The 27,125-nt window shown below is 41.4% G+C and overlaps 1 protein-coding gene across 3 annotated transcripts in view; it reads left to right on the forward strand.

The window, feature by feature from the left end:
• LOC129813890 (uncharacterized) overlaps positions 1-10,944 on the forward strand; it is a 13,534-nt gene extending 2,590 nt beyond the window's left edge. The window contains exons 2-11 of one of the 3 annotated variants that reach the window (XM_055866488.1): positions 2,783-2,860; positions 5,085-5,167; positions 5,252-5,418; positions 5,602-5,683; positions 5,769-5,868; positions 6,089-6,455; positions 6,558-6,696; positions 6,917-7,028; positions 9,090-9,165; positions 9,277-10,943. In XM_055866488.1, coding sequence (XP_055722463.1) covers positions 5,092-5,167; positions 5,252-5,418; positions 5,602-5,683; positions 5,769-5,868; positions 6,089-6,455; positions 6,558-6,696; positions 6,917-7,028; positions 9,090-9,165; positions 9,277-9,366 — 1,209 coding nt within the window. In that variant the 5' untranslated portion in view covers positions 2,783-2,860; positions 5,085-5,091 and the 3' untranslated portion in view covers positions 9,367-10,943. Of the gene's footprint in view, positions 1-2,711; positions 2,861-5,084; positions 5,168-5,251; positions 5,419-5,601; positions 5,684-5,768; positions 5,869-6,088; positions 6,456-6,557; positions 6,697-6,916; positions 7,029-9,089; positions 9,166-9,276 lie in introns of those variants that run through there. The other 2 variants (XM_055866487.1, XM_055866489.1) reach the window with 2 other exon arrangements.
• Positions 10,945-27,125: the final 16,181 nt, after the last annotated feature.

The raw sequence follows: 27,125 nt of genomic DNA on the forward strand, positions 1-27,125 counted from the left end.
AACCTAAGTGTATATAAACTTCCGACTTCAACTGTGTATCAAGCAGTATTTACCAGCATGCTCTACTGCAGGGTGATTTTTAGAATTGTTTTAATATCTGGTTTTGCATATACATTGATTGGTTGATACATTTTATGCTACACAAAGATAAATAACATATATTTTTTAAACTAAACCAATCTGTTGGTAAATGCAGTAATTGCTTATTGGACTCGTTACTGAGATGGTTATTCTAGTTTAGATCATTGAGGTAGTCTTTGTAGTCAGACTAAAATAACCCTGATAAAATGGTTATTGGTAGAACTCTTCGTAGCTGATTCTAGGCACAGCCATTCATAGAGGGTCCTTATGTAAACTATATACAGGAGATAATATTAACTCTAGCATCAAAAAGGGTTCGCCTATTGGGACAAACCAAAAAAGTGGGACACTTTCTGCATTTATGTCTTCTGTAAACTCTTTCAACATCTATCCAACATATTAGGCCAACACATGATACATTTCTGAAATCCTCAAGATGTTTCCTAATCACACAACAAAAACATTTAATGTTGATATATTACAATCTGCATGACACACCCATTTGTATACAATGAGGCAACAACATATTTTCAGTTCGCATTTGGTAGACTGGGACAGTAGGTTGGATAAACTGGGACACCATTATTACCGGCTTAATTGTACCCCGATGACAATTAAATTACATTTTGTGTGATTAGGAAACATCTGAGGATTTCAGAAAAAAATATCATGTGTTGGGCTAATAAAGTGCATTCGGAAAGTATTCAGACCCTTTGACTTTTTCCACATTTTGTTACGTTATAGCCTTATTCTAAAATTGCTTAAATCGTTTTTTTCCCCCTTCATCAATCTACACACAATACGTCATAATGACAAAGCAAAAACAGGTTTATAGAAATGTTTGCAAATGTATTAAAAATAAAAATCTGAAATTACATTTACTTAAGTATTCAGACCCGTTACTCAGTCAGGTTGGATGATGGGGAGCGTTGCTGCACAGCTATTTTCAGGTCTCTCCAGAGACGTTTGATCGGGTTCAAGTCCGGACTCTGGCTGGCCCACTCAAGGACATTCAGACACTTGTCCTGAAGCCACTCCTGCGTTGTCTTGGCTGTGTGCTTAGGGTCGTTGCCCTGTTGGAAGGTGAACCTTTGCCCCAGTCTGAGGTCCTGAGCGCTCTGCAGCAGGTTTTCATCAAGGATCCCTCTGTACTTTGCTCCGTTCATCTTTGCCTCGATCCTGACTTGTCTCCCAGTCCCTACCGTTGAAAAACATCCCCACAGCATGATGCTGCCACCACCATGCTTCACCATAGGGATGGTGCCAGGTTTCCTCCAGACGTGACGCTTGGCATTCAAGCCAAAGAGTTCAATCTTGGTTTCTTCAGACCAGAGAATCTTGTTTCTCATGGTCTGAGTCTTTAGGTGCCTTTTGGCAAACTCTTGGTCACCTCCCTGACAAAGGCCCTTCTCCCCCGATTTGCTCAGTTTGGCCAGGTGGCCAGCTCTAGGAAGAGTCATGGTGGTTCCAAACTTCTCCCATTTAAGAATGATGGAGGCCAATGCATTCTTGGGGACCTTCAATGCTGAAGATATTTTTTGGTACCCTTCCCCAGATCTGTGACTCGACACAATCCTGTCTCGGAGCTCTTCGGACAATTCCTTCGACCTCATATGGCTTGGTTTTTTTCATTCTGACATGCACTGTCAACTGTGGTACCTGATATACACTACTGGTCAAAAGTTTTTGAACACCTACTCATTCAAAGGTTTTTCTTTCTACATTGTAGAATAATAGTGAATATATCAATACTATAAAATAATACATATGGAATCATGTAGTATTTTTTTTTTTAAACAAATCAGATTCTTATGGTGTGGGGGTGTTTTTCTGGTGACTGTCTGTGATTTATGGAAATAAGGTATTTCTGTTTTACATTTTTTTTACGTTTGCAAAAATGTCTAAAAACCTGTTTTCGCTTTGTCAAGTGTGGGGTATTGTGTGTAAATTGCTGAGAAAAAAGTTATATTTAATCAATTGTAGAATAAGGCTGTAACGTAACAAAATGTGGAAAAAGGGGTCTGAATACTTTCCGAAGGCACTGTATGTTGGATAGATGTCTGAAGAGGTTACAGAAGAAAGAAATGCAAAAAGTATCCCACTTTTTCTGAATTCACTCAAATAACAGTACTAATAACAGTACAAATAACAGTACTACAAGAAAAAAGGAACAGGATATAGTACTACAAGAACAAGGACTTAGTAACAATAGTTTAGGACCAATAGTTTTGATTTTCTCTTGTCAGACCAATAAAAGGCACATCACCCTACTTGTATTGAATTTTTAACAAGCATTGCTATTGATCATATCTGAGATCATATCCACCTGGCGGAATTCCCCTAAGGTCATTTTGCATCCTTCTTCCTCCCTTCCTTGAAGAAGCCATTAGCCACTGACCTGATATAGCTGGATAGGTGAAAGCAAAGGGCTACGTAGGCTACATTATGGATCTTGGTGAAAAAAGTATGAATTCCATAGGCCGAGGGTTAGGTTAAATGCAGAAGACACACTTTGGTTGAATGCATTCAGTTGTTTGCATTCAACTGACTAGGCATCCCCTTCCCCTTTCCTATCACGTCAGAGCAGTTAGTAGGCGTGGCCTACTTCAAGGAAAGGAAGAAAGGCCCTGAGTGGCTGCTGTAGTTTCCTGTGTGTCAGACTTCCAGTAATGATCCCTTTTAACTCCCCATGCCGTCACAGTGTGTGTCAACACGCTTTCTTCTGACACTTAACGGCATCAAGACCAAACCAAGGAGTATATTCAGCGAAACACAAGCGGTATGTTACTTTTATCCTGATATAATGAGACCAAAATGTTTAACCTCTTTCCTACCTCTTTATTAAAACTTAAGACGAACACATTTTTTGTGCTTTGAACTTTTGACGTGTTCAATGTTAAGGGGCCAATTTAATATTTGTGTTTCTCAACTATCTTAAACCCATGAGTATATAATCCAGTTACTCCTAAACACTGATCCAAGATCAGTCTGGTAGGTACCCCCCCTAATGGATATGGTGATTTGATGTTGTTAAGCTGGTCCTAGATGTATACCTCAGAAAACCTCTACTGCAGCTATAAAGCCCAGGGAATGACATGATTAAAAAACTACTCCAGGCTACATTAGAATGTCTAAAACCTGATGGAAAGTATGTAGAACAAAAAATACTAAATATGTGGCCCTCTGTTGAATTTCCTAATGTGTCTTGAGTTGTTGCCTATCCGTGATGTAGAAGGAGAGTTACATTTTTTTTTTCAATTTCTTTGGTCCAATTTTCACAATAATGTGATACATTTTCGCAACTCTTGGTACAAAATTCTAAACTTTAAGCACATTTTTAATTGACTAAGTACAACACACAAAATCATACATTCACCTTTTCACCAAAATGAATCAGTGTTTTATCTAAAAATATGTTTCACATTGCAATACATGTTCATATAAAGTAGTTGCCTTTCACAATGCAATGCTCAAATTCATTTGAATATGATTCTCTTCTCATTTGCTAAATACGTTTTACTGTTAGTTAATCTCACTGCTCTTAATTGATAAACACTTAAGGATTTGTTAAACCTATAGATTTTAAACTGCTTTTCCTACTAAAGATTTTGATAACTACATAATGAAAATGTATGTCTAAAGTAGAAACATATAAAGTATGATATATACTATAATGTACTATTATGATTATAACTATTATGATTTTACTTCACAGTAAAAAATATATAAAAATAATCTGATATTAAAAATAATATACTGTATGTAACAAATGCATCCCCTATACAGTAAACCTGCATCCAAAAGGAAGTTGCTGCGGTCTTTTTGATACAGTACTGTAATACCGTAGTATGTCCCATTCACATAGCAGACGCTTTTATACAAAGTCACATATATTTTCATATGTGACCCAAGTGGGAATCAAGTTTACAACTCTGGTGTTGCTAGTGCCATGCTCTTATGAACTGAGCCACATACAAGACCACTACAATACATAAGTACAATACAATACTGCAAGATATAATACAAGATTACAATAAAATACTGTCAAATACAATACATGGTTACAATACAGGTGAAGATGTATGATTGCCATCCTCATCAGGGCGGCAGTGTAGCCTAGTGGTTAGAGCGTTGGACTAGTAACCGAAAGGCAGTTAACAGGCAGTTAACCCACTGTTCCTAGGCTGTCATTGAAACTAAGAATTTCTTCTTAACTGACTTGCCTAGTTAAATAAAGGTTAAATAAAATTAGCATACTGCCCTCCTCCAGCTGTTTTTCCACCAGGTGTGTGAATAATGAGGACATTTAAAGCAATGTGGATGAGAACCTATGGCCAAAATCTCAAGATAGGCTTAATGCAAACTACTGCCTGCTAAACATTATGTTATTTAATTTGATTACAGTACACCTATGATGTAATTATATCTGAAAAATACATTTATTTTTTGCATCAATGATTGTGAAAAATGTCTTCAATGATCACACCTTTGCAAGGATGGAAATGTTATGTTCAGTCAATTGTAATGGGAAGTGCAAGTATATTGCCTAATGTGAAAACAGTGTAATGTATTGTCATTTCATGTATTGTAGCATATTGCGTTCAAAGGGATATTTTGAAACATGTATCGTGACTTTTTTTGCTATTGGATTAATTTGTTGTTAAAACAAGTACATTGAGAAGATATCATTATGTTGTGTTTTGGTGATTAAATCAATGTTTTCATGGTATTTCACAGTAAACTTATATTTTGGATCAATGGTTGTGTGATGAAAGAGGTCTTCAAAAAAAATGAATATGAGACTTGCTGCGTTACAAGTGTTACCCGTTTGGGGTTTTGCACTATGAGTTGTGAAAATTCACCTCACACTTGTGAAAATAGCACCAAACCAATAAAAAAACGAACTCTATGACCATATAAGCTCATCGGGTCTAAGTGAAACTGCTGAAGTGGTCATGTTTTTACCATGGTGTTATATCTGTGTGTCTGTGTTTTTCTCCCAGGTTTGCAATGGTGCAATGTCTGGTGTTCACACTGCTCTGGGTCTGTCCTGTGGCACTGCATGCCCTTGGGAGTACAGAGAGAGGTGATTGATGATTGTGTGTTTGATCAATATCTATCTTCAATGTGTTTACCCTGCCTAACTGAGTTCTGTGTCTGTGTATGACAGTATCTCAAACGACTGAGCCAAGTGTCTCTATGACAGCACCGACGGCTGAGACAGTTACTTTAGGACCAATTGAGACCCAAAGCCCTGATACACACACACACCAGAGCCTAGAAGAAGAACAAGAACCACTTCCCTCAGACCCCTGTCAGGATGACGATTTGGATAAGGTGAGAGCCTTATGATAATCTGAGGCCTGTCTTAAAACAGCTCAGATTTACAGATTCTCTCTTTCTTTCTTTTATTCTTTCTTTTATTCTTTCTTTCTTTCTTTCTTTCTTTCTTTCTTTCTTTCTTTCTTTCTTTCTTTCTTTCTTTCTTTCTTTCTTTCTTTCTTTCTTTCTTTCTTTCAGAGGGTGTACCAGAGGGATTCTGATGGTGTTATGCAGCTGGTTCAGGGAGAGGACTACAAAAACACTTGCAACCTAGCAGACAGTAAGACACATGCACAAAGACACAGAGACACACTCACACAGGTGCACATGGATACACACACACTGAATCCTGTCTGTTGCTCCAGGTGAACCGGCCCACTGTCTTATCTACCCTACCAATCAACTCAACTGCTCCTGGAATTTCCATGGTCTCCCTAACGACAGCCAATCCTATGCCTCCGTCTTGTAAGCCCTTCCAACAATATCCAAGAAAATAAAAGTATTAACAATAGTAATAGTACAATCTTGTCAATTCATAGGTCATTACTGTGTAATTACCATTTTACTGTATATACAATGCTAATCTCATTTTAGTACATGACACCAACATTCAATCAAGGTGTTTGCTTTAAGCGCTGCTGTGTGTGTTTGTATGTGTGTGGGTGTGTGTATGTTTGAATATCAGTGTGTGTAAGAAAACTGAGAGAATCTCCAGTGTGGACTGTGTCACTGAGGCCATAGGAGGCCAAGGAGCCCAGGGAGGGACTGGTAAGGCTGACCGTGTGGTTGGACATGTGTCTGCTGGGTGCCAAGGCAGTGTGGACAACAGCGCCACCTCTGTGATCCTGACTTTCAACGTGTCATGCTCTGACGTGTGGCGCATCTACACCCATAAATACCAGACCAATGATATTGATGTGCTATGCCCGCCCCCCAACATCAACCCATCCTGGGTCAGAGAGGGGGTTCTGCTGGTGAAGTGGGGTCTCCCGTCCAGCCGGTTACGCAGCAAAACCAGCTGTTTCCACTACCAGCTACAGATCAATGACCAGGTAATTCTACCAGAGAAAGAGAGATAGAGACAGTTGTGTGTGTGTGTGTGTTTAGCAGTGGCCCTATTTGTTAAGAGGCTGTGTGTATATGTGTATTGTAAGGTGAGGGAATTTAAGGGTGGACTGACATACAATGAGACCAACGCAGACCCCACACATTCACACGATGTGAAGATGAGGGTGAAGAAGAGTAATAGGTGCAGAGGATCTCAACACTGGAGCAGCTGGAGCAACACCACCAGTGAGTCTGCAGTCATCAATATTGTAATCATATCTGCTTGTCAAACTCAAAGTGCTAACTGAAGCAAAAACAATGACAGTAACATAGAAAATATCAAAATAATAAAATATGTGAGAACCACTGAATGCTTAACAGTGCTAAAAAACACATTTCACTGTCTTTTTCCATCTGCTTGTTATGTTTACACCATTGCGTGTGTGTGTGTGTGTGTGTGTGTCAGAGGTGGCCCCGTTTGAATCTCCCAATCAGCTGAACTCTCTGGTGGTCATTGGCATCGCTCTGGGAATACCCATGGTCCTCCTGTCTCTGCTGCTGCTGATTCGACTTCAGAGGTATTCTGTTGGGTTCATTAAATTTTATTCAGACGGCGGGAGAGAGAGAGAAATGGAGAGATGAAGAGAGCAGGAAATGGAGAGAGAGAGAGAAAGGGAGAGACCGAAGGTGAAACACTGAGAAATTGACAGAAGGAGTGAGAAGGATACAGAAATTGAAAGAGAAAGTGAGAGATGGAGAGAGAAGGAAATTGAGAGGGGATAGAACAGAGAGAAACACAGATACATTTACAAAAGAGAGAGAGAGAGAGAAAATAGAGAGAAACAGACAGACAGACAGAGAAACAGACATACAGACAGAGAAACAGACAAACAGAGAAAGATAAACAAAGAGGAAAGATTAAAAGATTAATAGAATGAGTATTCATGGAATAAGTGCTGATGTGTTTGGTTTTAGTCTCTGACCACAGACCACACACATTTTCACTCTGAAACTGAACTTCCTTCAAACGAAAGGCGGAAAACACCTTTTATTCTTAGAAAACGAGAGAAAGGGGAAAACATAAATGATTCAGTGATTGCACAGTAACTGGCACAATACCCTCACCCCAAAAAATGAAAGGTGAAAATGTATTTTCCGTATGTTGAAAATACATATTTTCCGGACGTTGAAAAATACATATTTTCCAGACATTGAAATCAGGTTAATTTTCGGTTCTGAATGAACATTGAAAATATTTACTTTCCAGATATTGAAAATATATATATTCTATATATAGACTGAAATATGTATCTTCCGGATGTTGAAATCAGGTGCATTTTTGGTTCTGAATGAAAGTTGAAAATATGTCATTTCTAGACGTCTATGTTTAGGCAAAATGAAGGCTGGTCCAGAACAGACAAAATCTGATTGATTTCAATGTCCTTGGATGTTGAAACCAAGGCCTGTCTGGAGCGCATCAATCTGAACCAATCTGAACCGTCGGCGTCGGTCCGTGCTTATTGAGGTGTAGCCTACAGTGTTGCCTGAAATATTATTTTATGAATGCCCATCTATGTGGTAAGCCTACCGTTTGTAAAACACCAAAGAAAGACGTCTGGACAGGACCAAAATAAGATGTCCAAAAGAATTTGACTCGTTCTTACTGAGGTGTAGCCTACCATGTCAGCCCCAATGGAATTGTATGAATGCCCATCCATGTGGTAGGCACACTGTTTGTAAAACAGGCCGTTGTATTGGCTTTATTAGTCCTGATTCCTGTGACTAATCAATTTGGCTATTTAAACTCTGAATATCAGCTACCCAACATTATCAGAGTTATCGTGAGCCTATTTGCAATGAATTTACATAGCGGGAAATGCAGAAGTATTTAATTTTTTCGCTATGATCAGCTTGTCAAAAATTGACGGATACACACTTGAAACCACCGATCATGACAATGGGGTGAAACTCCTGGACAACAGTTGTGATTGTCCATTCTATGCAGTCCATTGTACTTTGACCTGTCCTATTTTAAGGATATGTTGTTTGTTAACATGACAGCACATTTTTTTCTTTGATTGAGTGCCATTTAGGTTAGGTTATTTTATCGGAGAAACCTGCATGATGTAAAAAGTGTCCGTCTCATTACATTGTCATACATTTTATCTCCAGCCTGTAGGCTACAGAAAAGGCCACATACTCTTTCTACCATATCCCATATCTGCTAAATTATTTATGTTAGATCATTTTTTTGATGCAACGTTGGTAGAGCAAGACACCGATTTGTCTCTCCAACAGCACATTGGAGAGGCACGCTGGGAATGGACAAGCTAAACATTTTGCGCCCCTGCCTTTGACAAAGTGGGCACCGCTTATCACAGGGCGGCATCAGCGCTCACTTAAAAAGCCCATATGCCACTGGTTGAGAGAAATTGTCGTTTTCGGGCATAATTATGTGAGGTTTTAAGTGTTGTTGTTGGAGGTGTGTCTTGGTCAGTTTAGCTCCGAAAATGCTGCACTCGTCAACCTGCCGCCATAGAGAGTGAGCGGGCCGGCTGTGGCTATGGTATTAGTGGTGTTATTCCCTGGCTGCTGACTGACTGTGGTGTGTGTGTGCGACTGTGTGTCTGTGTTTTCAGGGAACGTCTGTTTCCCCACATCCCTGGTCCCCCACTGAAGATTAAACACCTCTTGGAGAGAGACGACCAGTTTCAGGTGAAAAAAACAAACCCACACACAGCGACAAAACATTTGTTATGTTTACTATCATATCATAACCCCGCTCGTGGAGCTAAAACAAAACTTTTCTCCCTTCGGTTTGTACAGTTTGTCCCTCAGGCCCTGCAGTCCAAATTTGTTGAGGAGATCACAGTGGTGGAGGAAGCTAAGGAAACACCTGTGAATTTGGCCAGTTAAACAAGATGGCCTGTTTAAAGCCCAATCATCATAAACTGTGTAAGAGCCGATCTGTAAGGAGGATCCCCTTAGCAGATGCAGTCATTACCATTTGTTAATACCTATCCAATCCTTTCAAGAGTGGATGCTACTTATTGACATGCATTGTTCTTACATGCTTATTAGTGTCTACTCAAAGAATTGTTCTAATGTGCTCAGCTTCCACCAGTGTTGTAGTACTTGAGACCAAGACCAGTCCAGTCTCGAGACCACATATTGGTCTTGTCTTGGTGTCAGCTACATTCGTACTCGGTCTTGACTCGGTCTCGGACAGTGAGGACTCGTAATTTCTTCCCTAGACCAGCGGAGTAAAAAAACTCAAACATATACACTCCTTTCTTGAAACATTATCTTACAACCTTTATCTTTTATAGACATGTTTACGTAGTGGTGAACCTATAGGACTTCAGTGTGTGACAGGTTCGTGATTCTGAAAGGACAGCAACCGTAATACCAGAGACTCATGTAGGAGGGTGCACTTTTAGTAAAACACAAAGGGACAGTGGTGTAGTGGAGTATACGCAGGTATAAACCGTATACTCATTTTTTTCAGTGGGCATTGCCTATACTCACTTAATCCCTATTGATGCGTATAAAAGTAGTGTAGTGGAGGCAGTGGCGACCCGTCATTAAGGGCAGTTTTTGAGTCGCACCTGTTTAGCAGGGGTGTGCCTGTTTTGCATGTTATTTTGTCATTAATATGTGTCACATATCAGTTTGAAAAAAATGATTGAGTTAATAAAGCTTCATACAAAAATGGTCTTTTATTGCTTTCTGGAATAAGGCAGCTCCAAAATGCAGATGTTTCAACTTAGCTCAGTGCTTTCTGTGGTGGTGGGGCAGCCAGCGGAAAATACTGAGCGTAGGGGTTGGTAATGTTCTCTTGTTGCGCCTTGAAAGTATGACTCAGTGTTCTGTCACTCATGGGGACACCACGTCACGGCAAAATTCAAGCCCCTTGGGTGCTGCCATAGAGTTACATTAGAAGTGCCCATCCAATAAGGCTCAAGGTCATTGGCCACAGATAAAATGATGTCAAATCATGTTATATCTACCATAGCTTTGATTGGATGGATCGTGTCAACATCATACTTTTTTAAATCTTAGCTAGCAAGCTAGCTGTCACGTTCTGACCTTAGTTCCTTTTTTATGTCTCTATTTTGGTTCGGTCAGGGCGTGAGTTGGGGTGGGCATTCTCTGTTTTGTTCTACGTTTTGTATTTCTGTGTTTGGCCTGGTATGGTTCCCAATCAGAGGCAGCTGTCAATTCGTTGTCTCTGATTGAGAACCATACTTAGGTAGCCTGTTCCCACCTGTGTTTGTGGGTAGTTGTTTCCTGTTTTGTGTTGTGTCACCTGATAGGACTGTTTCGTTTTTCGTTGTGTCACCTTTGTTATTTTGTATTTCAGTGTTCAGTTTAATAAATTTAACATGGACACGTACCACGCTGCATTTTGGTACGATCTTTCGTATTCCTCATCAGACGAGGACGAGATTCGTTACACAGTCATGATCATGAATCTAGTCGGCAATCTACAGGCAAATCCTTTTCAATCCTTGTCATGGGAAGAGAAATTATGAAGAGAAATTATAGATAAAACGTATCTAGTGCTCATCGGTCAAAGTGCTCATCAGTCATTGGACATAAACATACACAAGAAGTTGGAAATTGCAAATTCAACAATGAGTGGTTTGAAAGGTATCAGTGGCTAACTACAAGCATTGCAAAGCAATCACTGCCCTGCTATTCAGTGGAATGGGTTTAAGAGTCGCTTTTCCAAGCTTATTTGGTATTTGGTATTTTATTAGGATCCCCATTAGCTGTTGCAAAAGCAGCAGCTACTCTTCCTGGGGTCCACACTAAACATGAAACATAAAACAGAATGACATACAGTAAGACAGAACATCATTAGACAAGAACAGCTCAAGAACAGAACTACATACATTTTAAAAAGGCACACGTAGCCTACATATCAATGCATACACACAAACTATCTAGGTCAAATAGAGGAGAGGCGTTGTGCCGCGAGCTGACGCTTTATCTGTTTTTGGAAACCAAGTTTGCTGTTTGAGCAATATTAGATGGAAGGAAGTTCCATGCAATAAGGGCTCTATATAATGCTGTAAGTTTTCTTGAATTTGTTCTGGACTTGGGGACTATGAAAAGACCCCTGTTGGCATGTCTGGTGGGATAAGTGTGTGTGTCAGAGGTATAAGTTGACTATGCAAACAATTTGGGATTTCAACACATTAATGTTTCTTATAAAAAGAAGAAGTGATGCAGTCAGTCTCTCCTCAAGTCTTAGCCAAGAGAGACTGGCATGCATAGTATTAATACTAGCCCTCTAATTACAATTAAGAGCAAAACAAATGATCAATTAACCTACCAGGTACAACTCCAAATCCGTAAACACGGGCACATTCATAGATGTCATCCTAACTAACTCGCCCTCCAAATACACCTCTGCAGTTTTCAATCAAGATCTCAGCGATCACTGCCTTATGCCTGCATCGGTAATGGGTCTGCGACCAAACGACCACCCCTCACCACTGTCAAACGCTCACTAAAACACTTTCTAGCCTTTCTAATCGACCTGGCCGGGGTTTCCTGGAATGACATTGACCTCATCCCGTCAGTAGATGATGCCTGGCTATTCTTTAAAAGTGCCTTCCTCACCATCTTAAATAAGCATGCCCCATTCAAAAAATGTAGAACTAGGAATAGATATAGTGTAACGGCTTTCTTCCTGGGATGAAGGAGAGGACCAAAATGCAGCGAAGTTAGTGTTCAACATGTTTAATTTAACAATAAACGATGAACATTAACAACTAACAAAAATAACAAACGTGAAAGCCGAGACAGTCCTATCTGGTGCAGAACACAAACACAGAGACAGGAAACAATCACCCACAATCCCCAACACAAAACAAGCCACCTATGTATGATTCTCAATCAGGGACAACGAATGACAGCTGTCTCTGATTGAGAACCATATTAGGCTGAACACAGAAACAGACGAACTAGACACACAACATAGAATACCTACCCCAACTCACGCCCTGACCAACTAAACACATACAAAACAACAGAAAACAGGTCAGGAACGTGACATATAGTCCTTGGTTCACTCCAGACCTGTCTGCCCTTGACCAGCACAAAACCATCATGTGGCGTTCTGCATTAGCATCGAATAGCCCCCGTGATATGCAACTTTCAGGGAAGTTAGGAACAAATATACACAGGCAGTTTGGAAAGCTAAGGCTAGCTTTTTCAAACAGAAATTTGCATCCTGTAGTACTACCTCAAAAACGTTCCGGGACACTGTACAGTCCATGGAGAATAAGAGCGCCTCCTCTCAGCTGCCCACTGCTCTGAGGCTAGGAAACACTGTCACCACCGATAAATCCACTATAATTGAGAATTTAAACAAGCATTTCTCTATGGCTGGCCATGCATTCCACCTGGCTACCCCTACCCCGGTCAACTGCCCGGCACCCTCCACAGCAACCCGCCAAAGCCCCCACCATTTCTCCTTCACCCAAATCCAAAGCTGATGTTCTGAAAGAGCTGCAAAGTCTGGACCCCTACAAATCAGCCGGGCTAGACAATCTGGACCCTCTCTTTCTAAAATTATCTGCATAAATTGTTGCAACCCCTATTACTAGCCTGTTCAACCTCTCTTTCGTATCGTCTGAGATTCCCAAAGATTGGAAAGCTGCCGCGGTCATCCCCCTCTTCAAAGGGTGTGACACTCTAGACCCAAACTGCAACAGACCTATATCTATCCTACCCTGTCTTTCTAAGGTCTTCGAAAGATTACAGATCAACAGATTACTGACCATTTCGAATTCCACCGTACCTTCTCCGCTATGCAATCTGGTTTCAGAGCTGGTCATGGGTGCACCTCAGCCATGCTCAAGGACCTAAATGACATCATAACCGCCGTCGATGAGACATTACTGCGCAGCCGTATTCATCGACCTGGCCAAGGCTTTCGACTCTGTCAATCACCACATTCTTATTGGCAGACTCGACAGCCTTGGTTTCTCAAATGATTGCCTCGCCTGGAACACCAACTACTTCTCTGATAGAGTTCAGTGTGTCAAATTGGAGGGCCTGTTGTCCGGACCTCTGGCAGTCTCTATGGGGGTGCCACAGGGTTCAATCCTCGGGCCGACTCTCTTCTCTGTATACATCAATGATGTTGCTCTTGCTGTTGGTGATTCTCTGATACACCTCTACACAGACGACACCATGCTGTATACTTCTGGCCCCTCTTTGGACACTGTGTTAACTAACCTCCAGACGAGCTTCAATGCCATACAACTCTCCTTCCGTGGCCTCCAACTGCTCTTAAACGCAAGTAAAACTAAATGCATGCTATTCAACCGATCACTGCCCACACCTGCTCGCCCGTCCAGCATCACCACTCTGGGCGGCTCTGACTTAGAATACGTGGACAACTACAAATACCTAGGTGTCTGTCTGGTTAGACTGTAAACTCTCCTTCCAGACTCACATTAAGCATCTCCAATCCAAAATGAAATCTAGAATCGGCTTCCAATATAGGAACAAAGCATCCTTCACTCATGCAGCCAAACATACCCTCGTAAAACTGACCACCCTACCGATCCTCGACTTCGGTGATGTCATCTATAAAATAGCCTCCAACACTCTACTCAACAAACTGGATGCAGTCTATCACAGCGCCATCCGTTTTGTCACCAAAGCCCCATACACTACCCACCATTGCGACCTGTACGCTCTCGTTGGTTGGCCCTCGCTTCATACTCATCGCCAAACCCACTGGCTACAGGTTATCTACAAGTCTATGCTAGGTAAAGCCCCGCCTTATCTCAGCTCACTGTTCACCATAGCAGCACCCACTCGTAGCATGCGCTCCAGCAGGTATATCTCACTGGTCACCCCCAAAGCCAGTTCCTCCTTTGTTCGTCTTTCCTTCCAGTTCTATGCTGCCAATGACTGGAACGAACTGCAAAAATCTCAGAAGCTGGAAACACTTATCTCCCTCATTAGCTTTAAGCACCAGCTGTCAGAGCAGCTCACAGATTACTGCACCTGTACATAGCCCATCTATAATTTAGCCCAAACAACTACCTCCCCTACTGTATTTATTTATTTATTTTTCTCCTTTGCACCCCATTAATTCTATTTCTACTTTGCACATTCTTCCACTGCAAATCAACCATTCCAGTGTTTTACTTGCTATATTGTATTTACCTCGCCACCATGGCCTTTTTTTGCCTTTACCTCCCTTATCTCACCTCATTTGCTCACATTGTATATAGACTTATTTTTCTACTGTATTATTGACTGTATGTTTTGTTTATTCCATGTGTAACTCTGTGTTGTTGTATGTGTCGAATTGCTATGCTTTATCTTGGCCAGGTCGCAGTTGCAAATGAGAACTTGTTCTCAACTAGCCTACCTGGTTAAATAAAGGTTAAATAAATAAAAAAATACATTTTGCCGCTCTGTTCTGGGCCAGCTGAGTCTTTCCTTGCAGCACTGGACCACACGACTGGACAATAATCAAGATTAGATAAAACTAGAGCCTGCAGAACTTGCTTTTGGAGTGTGCTGTCAAAAAAGCAGAGCATCTCTTTATTATGGCTAGACCTCTCCCCATCTTTGCAATTAGGTGCGGGCTTAAGGGTTAAAAGGATAAACATTCAACATTGGCCATCCTGTCAATCCAGCATTACTTCTGCCGCTTTCAAATCAACTAGAAATTCGGAATTGGGAAATCTCAGACTTCAGTGACTTCAAGACAACTGGGAACTCGGAACTGAAAAAGTGCATTTTGAATGGTCATCCAACTTGTAATTCCAAGTCGGGCAATCTGGCCTCTTTCTAGAGCTCCGACCTGAAGATCACTGACGTCATGATTCAACCTTGTTTTTCTCAGAGTTCCTAGCTGTCTTCAAAGCACCATAAATCCAGAGAATGACAGACTGATGACAAAGTCTGATGACAAAATTTGCCCACGAAGGACCGCCTTGGTTCATGTGAGCACAGCACAACAAGGTGAGTCCAAAAATGTATTGTACGCTGCTGCATAAATTATGTATTATGCCAGGGAGATATGTATATTGTAGTTAAGAAAGAAATAGTAAGTGTATGTTGTGTAGTAAGCTGTTTGTAGCCCATGTGCCTCACACTTTTCCCTCATAACTTAGCATACTGTTCTGACCTGGTGGTGCACATTTAGCCTATAGCCTGTTTTAGAGAAATGCCATCATCGAATATTGTAAGAGCTTTCATTGTCTGCTTATATGCCCCCTTTATTTATCCTACAGTTCTGACTTGGTGTACAGGGAGAATACTGTAAGAACAGCCCATGCTCTGAATTCTGTCGCTGTACATTTCAAAAGTGCTGAACAAATAATTATATTGACTATGTCCGTCCTAGCTCGCTCATTATTGTCTTAATCGAAATTACGAATTGCCTCTTATTTGCTCGTTGTCCCCTTATGCCATAGTTTGTACATCTCAATTGTCAGTAGAAACCAAATTTGTTTAAGCAAGTCAGCCATATCAGGTATGTTTTTTTAAAAGGCAGTAAATGAGGCTGAAAGAACTGTTTCGCTTCCAGACAAAGCTCCGCTGATAGCCAGGTGTAGCAGTGTGAAATGTAGGGGAAGGGTTGTAGAGATTCAAAGGACCATGAATATAATAAGAAACATTAGGTGCTGGCTTAAGGCCTGTAGCGATGTCAGGTCAGAACAAGAATAAGGTGGATGTCCAGGTTAAGAGGAGTTTAATGGAAGAAGATATCCACATTCACACACACATCGCACACACATCTGACCACTCATGGTTCAGATAACTGAGAATCATGTCCAGTGTCATGACTGTCCTGTGAGGCTCCAAATAGATCAGGTTTGCAATGAATGACTTCAACCAGATCCCCTCTCACCCACAGAGGGTGAGGAGGAAAGGAACTGGTGGGGGTTAACAACTCATGCCCGTTTGTAAAACAAGGACAGAACATTCAGCTCTCCCTCTCCAATGTTCACCAGAGGAATGTACTTTGTTTCAACAGACCTCTTCCAGCTGAAACTCTAACACGCTCTAAAGTGAATTCTGGAACAATATTTCTAACATTCAACTTGGGGAATGCTCAGAGGCGATCTATAGAACACTAATGTAATTTACTTTGTTATTTTGTGATGTCATTAAAAATGTTGAAATTAAAAATGAATTTTTTAAAAAGTGCTTTTGAGAGGGACATGATTTTAGTAAAAGATGAGATAATTGTTTTACATAAACGTTGCACAGTGACAAGCTACGCCCCTAAGTGAGGTCAGAGTGCGTGTCAGCCTCATGGAACCATCCTTTAGAACAAACTGTATAAAAGAATGGGTTAAGAACTAACATATTAGACCAGAGAGCTGTAGAGCTGCAGCTTTACGTTTAAAATCTCAACACGAGGTAGAGACGATAAACTCACCTCCCGGAAAATCACTGGTGCGGCTGATTAGCTGTCCTAAGTAAAGTATCTTTGAAAGTGAATTTAAGTGGGACCATTCTACTATTCTGTTCAAACCATTGTATTACGCTACTCTCAACACCCCACTGGGAACCATCGACACGGCTGGCTAGCCTATCTTCAAAGAAGCATCTTCCAGAGCGAATGGAAGGAGAATAAGCTCTGTAGTTCTGTTCAGGACTACATGACAAGTCACTGGATACCGGACAACTGCAGAGAACAACAGTAGAAGACTTGTTGGAACCATTTTTGGACAATCAGAGCCTTACAAGCATGCCATGAAAAGGCCCAACCCCCTCTCCAAGGCGGCCCGGTTCCAAGAGAGATACACGGCAAGCGGGCGGCAGTTCGTTTGCAAAGTATAGGATTACTGTAATTTAGAGTATTTTCTAAATGTTCCAATGTTAATGTCTCTGTCCCTCTCTGTCCCTCTTCATGTTTGTTTGTAACAAGCAGCAATATTGTTGTCAGTCCGCTAGGGACCTGTTTTTAACGTATTAAGTGTGTATGCGTAACGGAAATGCTGGGAGTCAAGAAGCAAGGGCAGGGGGTGAGTTTAATAATACAATAAACATGGAATGATACAAAACGAGAGTAGTGTCTGGACATGAAACACCTAACTAATACTGCCTGGGGAATGAACCAAAGGGAGTGACAGATATAGGGGAGGTAATCAGTAAAGTGATGGAGTCCAGGTGAGTCTCATAATGAGGCACAGGTGTGCGTAACGATGGAGCCAGGTGTGCGTAATGATGGTTGACAGAGCAGGTGATCAGTAATCCGACGTCGAGCGCCGGAGAGGGGGAGCGGGAGTAGACGTGACAGTATGTTTATCCGATGTTACCATTTAATTAGCTAGAAAATAAATAATTAAACCAATTTGTGTAGTACTGAATCATAAGTAAGGCTCAGGTTTTTGCAGATGCAAGGAGGTTACAGCTGTTTAGAATGATGATATGATACAAGGTTATGATTAATAAGTTGACTGTTTATAGATGTGATAGGTAAAGATAGGTAAAGAAGGTAAAGACCTTCAGAGTTTAATTCGGGAAATGGTACCTCTTTAAAGGACCGTTCCCGTGGTGCCCCAGATCATAATTAGGTAATTGTTACATGATTAATTTAATCAGGTAACAATTAAACATATTCAGGTAATTAAATAAATAACCGTCTTCAGATTAAAGTCAAGTCACGACACCAGTTAGAGCTGACATTAACGATGGTTCTGAAAGGAAAGAGGAGAAAGGAAACTTAGGCTATAGCACTGCTATAATATGAATGACATTGCTGTATAAGCTAGCACAGGTAAGTATATAACAGCAAGGGCTATACACTACAGCAGGCATAAGGCCTAGTGACATGGCAATAGCATTGGTGTACAACACTTATGTAAAAATACTTTAAAATACTGTTTAAGTCATTTTGGGGGATATCTATACTTTACAATTTATATTTTTCACAACTTTTACTTTGCTCCACTGATTTCCTAAATAAAATAATGTACTTTTTACTCCATACATTTTCCCTGACACCCAAAAGTACTCGTTCAATTTTTTATGCTTAGCAGGACAGGAACAAGGTCCAATTCCTGCACTTATCAAGAGAACATCCCTGGTCATCCCTACTGGCTCTGATCTGGCGGACTCACTAAAGCAAATGCTTTGTTTGCTGGAGTGTGCCCCTGGCTATCCGTACATCTTAAAAACAAGAAAATGGTGCCGTCTGGTTTTCTTAATATATGAAATTTGAAATTATTTATACTTTTACGTTTGATAAGTATATTTTAGCAATTACATGTACCTTTGATACTTAAGTATATTTAAAACCAAATACTTTTAGACTTTTACTCAAGTATGTTTTTACTGGGTGACTTTCACTTTTACTTGAGGCATGTTCTTTAAGGGGTCTTTACTTTTACTCAAATATGACCATTGGGGATTTTTTCCACCACTGGGAAATAGACTAAACAGCCTGTTGGACTTGTACACATCAAACTCAGGCAAATGTGCTCAAATTAACATTAAAGTCATGTGGAAATGTATACATAATATAATTATAATGAGCATGCGTGATATATATAGAATAGAAAATAGCCTAGCACCATAAATGAGCAATGCTAATAAATGGCTAATAGCTAACAGTCATGCTAAATGGCTTATGCATTCCAATGCAAATACAATCAGTAGTGCTAACGTTGGCGGGAGGGCAAGCTAGCTAACAAGCTCAACACACGGTAATTATACATAATACCCAACAAAACTTAGATCCAAATAATATGACACAGATCTCAAGGCACTTAGGTTTAGATGCCCGCACAATTAAACATCAGACATACAGGGATTCAGTCCACTGGAGGAAAAGTTCAGCAGGAGGGAAAACTGTAGAAGTGCTCATCAGGATGGGGAAAGCACGTTTTTGACCACACAGCGTGCTGGGGTCATAGACTAACTGAAACTGAAGTCCCAGGAATCAAGGCCACTGATAGGCTGAAGTTGATTTGGTAATAAGTATTTGGTGTGACCTTGACTAATAAGACACTAACAAAAGTTGGGGTCCTCTGAATGGGAGATTAAACTGCCAGACTAGATCTAACCAGAAGGGGTGGCTAGAATCAGCTGACTTGAAGCTGGCCGTTTTAACATAATGGTAAGGTGTTGGGACTGCTGTTGAGACTCTTCTGTTGGGACAGCTTTATGTAGGCCCTGACAGTTTGTGGGCACCGTTTATCACCGTTATAGTGCAATTCATGTATTGTTTAGTGTTGTGTAGTGGCTTTGCTGACATGCAACAATATATATTTTTTAGTTTATAGGACTTATCAATTATGCAGTACAATAGAGAAATCATGCACAAAGTAGCCTACACAATCGCAAAGCACGTGAAATATATTAATGTGCGCTCCACACACAGCCTAGTTTCAGCAGAATATAATCTGCAGGCAGCAAGAGTGTGCAGCTCTCAAATGGTTTTAGCATGGAGCAGCTCACAGAAGAATGACATCTGTAGCCGGTAGGGTAGGAAAGACGTTTCAACTTATGATATCTACCGGTAAATGCTAACTAAGGCAACAATGGGTATGCAAACCAGGTATTTAAAAAGTTTATTCCGAGTGTTGGTTAGTAGGCTATTTGTGATGCGCAATTGTTATAATGGGCAGTTAGCATCAAGGGCGTTGACATGGACAGGCCTGGGTGTACAGAGGCCCACCCATTGGGGAGCCAGGTCCTGACAGGCCCACCCAATCAGATTGATGTGGTTTAAGCATTGTTGTGGACTTATACCATCACATTTTTGTATTTTTTCTATTTATAAAAAAAGTGATTTTGAGAGCAAGCGTCTGAAAAATCTATAGGAAAACACATTAAAAAACATACGAAAACAGGATTTTTCACACAAGTTGCCTTTCCTTCGCTAGGCTGGCCGTTTTGAATTTTTTTAGCAAAATTAAAAAAGTATACCCATTTCTCCAAGCACCACTACACCACTGCATAGGGCAGATGGAAAGACAGAAATCATACACAGCATGATGTTAAAGCAGTTTCCCAACCGGGGGTAAGCGTACCCCTAAGGGTACAAAAATGCATAACAAAAATATTGGGAAAAATATAAATATATTTAATTATATTTAATAACATTTTAATAGGCAGGAAAACATTTACTGAGGTCACTGGTGTGAATTCTGTAGTTATTTTATATTTATAGGCCTACTTTTTGACTTTACTGGCCTCTGCCTGCCCGCTTGTCAGCTCAATGTTTGATCCTCTGCTTGAGCCAAGTGCAAGTGCTCCATTGCTTCGCGCACTACAGTGCCTGCTGCTGTTTTCCTCACAGAAACTATGAATGATAAGACAGTAGCTGATGCACTGAACACTGTCAAATACCATGGTGGGCCATAGGATCTATGACATGGGCATGGATATTGTTAGTCAATTGGTAAAATAATTATAATAATTGGACGAATCAACTGATGTCAGTGGGGAATCCCAGTTGATTGTGTTTGTTCGATACAGAGACCTTTCGGAAGTGAATGAGCATATTTTGTTCTGCAAGAAGCTAACGTGGGGAACTAATCCTGTGTTCATGTGTGCATGGATCGTGCTGCATCAATGCCTGGGAGAGGTGAAATTATTACTTACCCACATAAAGAAGATAAATCCCACTTTATCATTCACAGAGAAGCATTGGCCAGCAAGATAATGAGTCCTGAGATACATGATGTTTTGAATGACGCAGTGAAAATGATTAACTTTATTAAGTCCAGGCCTTTGAATCACCGACTGTTTGAAAGGCTGTGGGTAGACAGTGGGACTGAGCACCAGCAGCTGCTGCTTCACACCGACATCTGTTTGCTATCCAGAGGGAAAGTAAGTGAAGAAAGGGATTTTCTGTCTGAGCACTCACACCCCCTTGTGGTTGTGTTCGAGGACAGATTGAGGAGCCCGCCTTGCCTATCTTGCTGATGTGTGCAGCAAACTGAACAACCTGAATCTAACTCTGCAAGGTAAAGACACACACATTCTAAACATGTACGACAAAGTGTGTGGAATCATGAAGAAGATCAAACTCTGGGAGGGGAAATGTGAAGATGGGGAAGGAAGTTGTTTCCAGCAGCTTGACACCTAACATTTTACAGTGCTCCGATGGTGCAAATAGTAATCAATTCAAATCAAAATCAAATCAAAGTTTATTTGTCACGTGCGCCGAATACAACAGGTACCTTATAGTGAAATGCTTACTTACAAGCCCTAACCAACAGAGCATTTCTTAAGTAAAAAATAAGTATTAGATAAACAATAGACGAGAAAAAAACAAAAAAATTATAAAATGAAAAGTAGCGAGGCTATATACAGGTGGTACCGGTACAGAGTCGGGGGGGCACCGGTTAGTCGGGCTAATTGAGGTAATATGAGGTAATTTGTACATGTAAGTATAGTTAAAGTGACTATGCATAGATGATAAGCAGAAAGTAACAGCAGCATAACATAGGGGTTGGCGGATGGGGTGGGGGGGGTGAGGAGGGGGGGGGGCAGTGGCGGGACACAATACAAATAGTCCGGCCATTTGATTACCTTAGTCTTATGGCTTGGGGGTAAAAGCTGTTGAGAAGCCTTTTGGTCCTAGACTTGGCGCTCCGGTACCGCTTGCCATGCGATAGCAGAGAGAACTATCTATGACTGGGGTGGCTGAAGTCTTAGACCATTTGTAGGGCCTTCCTCTGACACCGCCTGGTGTAGAGGTCCTGGATGGCAGGCAGCTTAGCCCCAGTGATGTACTACCCTCTGTAGTGCCTTGCGGTCGGAGGCCAAGCAGTTACCGTACCAGGCAGTGATGCAACCAGTCAGGATGCTCTCAATGTTGCAGCTGTAGAACCTTTTGAGGATCTGAGGACCCATGCCAAATCTTTTCAGTCTCCTGAGAGGGAATAGGTTTTTTCGTGTCCTCTTCACGACTGTCTTGGTGTGTTTGGACCATTCTAGTTTGTTGGTGATGTGGACATTAAGGAACTTGAGGCTCTCAACCTGCTCCACTACATCCACATTGATGAGAATGGGGGCGTGCTCGATCCTCCTTTTCCTGTAGTCCACAATCATCTCCTTTGTCCTGATTAGGTTGAGGGATAGGTTGTTATTCTGGCATCACCCGGCCAGGTCTGACCTTCCTAAAGGCTGTCTCATCGTTGTCGGTGATCAGGCCTACCACTGTTGTGTCGTCTGCAAACTTAATGATGATGTTGGAGTCGTGCCTGGCCATGCAGTCGTGGGTGAACAGGGAGTACAGGAGGGGACTGAGCACGCACCCCTGAGGGGCTCCAGGGTTGAGGGGCTCAAGTCAGGCAGTCCAGGATCAAGTTGCAGAGGCAGGTGTTTATTCCCAGGATCCTTAGCTTAGTGATGAGCTTTGAGGGCACTATGGTGTTGAACGCTGAGCTGTAGTCAATGAATAGCATTCTCCTGTAGATGTTCCTTTTGTCCAGGTGGGAAAGGGCAGTGTGGAGTGCAATAGAGATTGCATCATCTGTGGATCTGTTTGAGCGGTATGCAAATTGGAGTGGGTCTAGGGTTTCTGGGATAATGGTGTTAATGTGAGCCATGACCAGCCTTTTTTTGGGCTACGGACATGAGTGCTATGGGTCTGTAGTCATTTAGGCAGGTTACCTTAGTGCTCTTGGGCACAGGGACTATGGTGGTCTGCTTGAAGCATGTTGGTATTACAGACTCAATCAGGGACATGTTGAAAATATCAGTGAAGACACCTGCCAGTTGGTCAGCACATGCCCGGATCACACTTCCTGGTAATCCATCTGGCCCAGCGGCCTTGTGAATGTTGACCTGTTTAAAGGTCTTACTCACGTCGGCTACGGAGAGCATGATCACACAGTCGTCCGGAACAGCTGATGCTCTCATGCATGCCTCAGTGTTGCTTGCCTCGAAGCGAGCAGAGAAATGATTTAGCTCGTCTGGTAGGCTCGTGTCACTCGGCAGCCTGCGGCTGTCCTTTGTAGTCTGTAATAGTTTGCAAGCCCTGCCACATCCGACGAGCGTCGGAGCCGGTGTAGTACGATTCAATCTTCGTCCTGTATTGGCGTTTTGCCTGTTTGAATGTTTGTCGAAGGGCATTGCAGGATTTCTTATACGCTTCGAGGTTAGAGTCCTGAACCTTGAAAGCGGCACCCTTAGCTCAGTGCGAATGTTGCCTGTAATCCACGGCTTCTGGTTGGGGTATGTATGTACAGTCACTGTGGGGACGACGTCCTCGATGCACTTATTGATAAAGCCAGTGACCAATGTGGGGTACTCCTCAATACCATCGGAAGAATCCCGGAACATATTCCAGTCTGTGCTAGCAAAACATTCCTGTAGTTTTTCATCTGCTTCATCTGACCACTTTTTTATAGACCGAGTCACTAGTGCTTCCTGCTTTAATTTTTGCTTGTAATCAGGAATCAGGAGGATAGAATTATGGTCAGATTTGCCAAATGGAGGGCGAGGGAGAGCTTTGTACGCGTCTCTGTGTGTGGAGTAAAGGTGATCTAGAATTGTTTTCCCTCTGGTTGCACATTTAACATGCTGATAGAAATGAGGTAAAACTGATTTAAGTTTCCCTGCATTAAAGTCCACGGCCACTAGGTGAGCGGTTTCCTGTTTCATTATTTCCTTATACAGCTGACTCAGTACGATCTTAGTGCCAGCATTAGTCTGTGGTGGTAAATAAACAGTCATGAAAAAAATAGATGAAAACTCTCTTGGCAAATAGTGTGGTCTACAGCTTATCATGAGATACTCTACTTCAGACGAGCAAAATCTAGAGACATCCTTAGATTTTGTGGACCAGCTGTTGTTCACAAATATACACAGACCCCCCCCCCCCCCCCCTTGTCTTACCGGAGTGTGCTGTTTTGTCTAGCCGGTGCAGCGTATATCCCGCCAGCTGAATGTTTTCCATGTCGTCATTCAGCCACGATTTGGTGAAACATAAGATGTTAGTGCTTGATGTCGTGATCGTACCTCGTCTAATTTATTGTGCAATGATTGTACGTTGGCAAGTAATATTGATGCTAAGGGCAGATTTCCCACTCGCCGTCGGAGGATCCTTATGAGGCACCCCGCCCTGTGTCCTCTATACCTGCGTCTCTTTCTCTTGTCAATGACGGGGATTTCGGCCTTGTCTGGTGTCTGAAGTACATCCTGTGCGTCCAGCTTGTTGAAGAACAAATCTTTGTCTAATCCGAGGTGAGTGATCACTGTCCTGATATCCAGAAGCTCTTTTTTTGCCGTAAGTTACGGTGGCAGAAACATTATGTACAAATTAAGTTACAAATAACACAAGAAAAAACACATAATTGCACAATTGGTTAGGCGCTCGTAAAACAGCTGTCATTTCTTCCGGCGCCATGATATTTACATTTACCACATTTATCCAAACTCAACAGTGAGTTGAACTCCTACTTCCCTGACATTGAAAACAAGTCTGCTAATCTTGACTGGGTGCGTAAACAACATTTTTGCATATTTAATCTAGGAATCACGCCCGGTCGCACGCGCATGAGGGGGTACTTCAGGCAGGTCAATGTGTTTTAGTGGTACAGTACCCAAAGAAGGTTGGGAACCACTGTGTTAAAGGATAAGCAGTCAATTCACTCTGACATAATAAGCCAGTAGGACCCTATCATAAGAATAAAAAAACACAACCATTAAGACTTTCCCAATCGAAATGTACAACTATTACTTCCTATTGCAAATCGCATTTCATGTTTAGCACACAAAGTAACCTGTGACCTAAAGTTGGAATTGACAGCGTTTGCAGATATGAAACAAACAGACAATCATAATATCAGCCAAAAATATAAAATTCCCAGTTTATGCTACAAAACCAGCTTCATAAGAGTTTTTTTTAAAAAAAAGGTTATATTTGACTCAACATTCCATGATATACACAAAGGCATTGTTGGCAGAATAGATGGATGCAGTTCAATGCATGATTAATATAATTCACAATACATTACTTGGTAGTCCCAAAAATATTGCTATCAGGTAGTGAATCACAGCTGGCCTGGTATATTGTTTGCTGCCTCCATTCGGGATGCACTGTGTCAGTTTCAATGACTCAATATTCTGGACAAAAACGTCTGAATGTAACTAATGCTGGGAATGTCAATACAATCAAACTAGAAGGTCAATGATCACAAGTCAGTCATAACGTGGCTAATAGGCTAGCGTATATATTTATGTAGTAAGCTAAAAACATGGAGCCTAACATTAGGTAGATAGCTAGCTAGCTGCTAGGAGGATGTCATGTCATGCCATTGGAGGAGTGGGTGAGTGACTGATGTTTTCCCCTCATATCGTTTTTCAGTGGCTATACACAGCTAGAGATGCAGGTATCATTTGGTTAGCTAGAAAGAACTTGAACGACTGTTATCCAGTTAGCATATCTCTTGCGTTCGCAAATTCACTCTGGCTATCTACTCCGATTTCAGAGCGTGTGCCAGAGGGCAGAACAACTGATGAATTTACGAACGCGCAACACCCGCTGAATATGACCGGTGTCAGTAAAGTTATGCAAAAAAAGTAATAGTTAGTCAAGAACGCTCTAGATAACATGTAAACAGCCTAATCAGCTCTGCTACGGCAAGTAAAATGGTCAGAGTGAGGTGTTCTCTCGTTTGTGTCTGGAAGTAGCTAGCTAGCAAGCTAGACAACTTTAGCCAGTTAGTTTAGGTGCTTCATTGGGACAAGCATGCATTTTCAGGCAAGTTGCAAAAGGACGAGGAGGCTACAATTTCACATCATTTATTAGTGCAATTTTGATGGCCAACTAGCTGAAAAAAGTTTCAGAGGGTTTATTTAATGTTCCTTCGTTACATTTTAGCTCATCTTGCTCAGGCTAGCATTAGTTGTTGATCTTGTTGTTGTTGACGTGCATCACTGAGGGCGGGAGAGCCTACCTTTTCATGGTTGTTTGATCAATAGGACTGGAAAGTTCCCAAATGTAAGAGGACTCTCATGATGTTTACATATTTGCAGAAATACATTCAGGTGTATTTTGTGGCTTTTGGCGAATGAGTTCTCATGATCTAAAGTTGTGCTGTTGCAACTGTCTGTAATCACACAGTAAGGTTCAAAGTGAAAGATGGCAGGCCTGTGTGGCAATGGCTTGTTTGTATAAAGGCCTACTGTAGCTCTGATTGGCTAAAGCGCACCGGTCTGTGTAGACTCCGGTCCTGGACAAGACATGTTGTTTTTATTCTGTTTTATTTCCTGCAGTGTCTATTAATTGCACAGCCGCTTTCCCACTCTATATTGCTATAGAATTTTCACAAATGCCTTAGTATACGTAATTCCCAAACGTTCAAGGATTTATGAAAACGTGAAAATGACCAGCAATATTCCAAGATGGCTTAGCAGTTCAGACGTCATTTTTTTTCCTCGTACTGTCTTCTCCTGTATATATATATTTACACCTTCTTCGCATATCTTTTATATTTTATTTATTATCCAAGAACTCAACTACAAAAGCTTTCCTGCAACCCGCCTCACCAATTACAACAAAAAAAAGTATTATTTACCTCAAATCTGAAAATCCACAGTGGAAGCTAACCAGGGGCTAATCAGAAGTTAGCCAGAAAGCTAACCAGAAGTTAGCCGAAAGCTAGCCGAAAGCTAATCTGAAGCTTCCCAGAAGTTAGCCGGCTTGCTGGCTAGCTTTG

Source organism: Salvelinus fontinalis, chromosome 17 (assembly GCF_029448725.1).
Source record: "Salvelinus fontinalis isolate EN_2023a chromosome 17, ASM2944872v1, whole genome shotgun sequence".
Taxonomy (NCBI): domain Eukaryota; kingdom Metazoa; phylum Chordata; class Actinopteri; order Salmoniformes; family Salmonidae; genus Salvelinus; species Salvelinus fontinalis.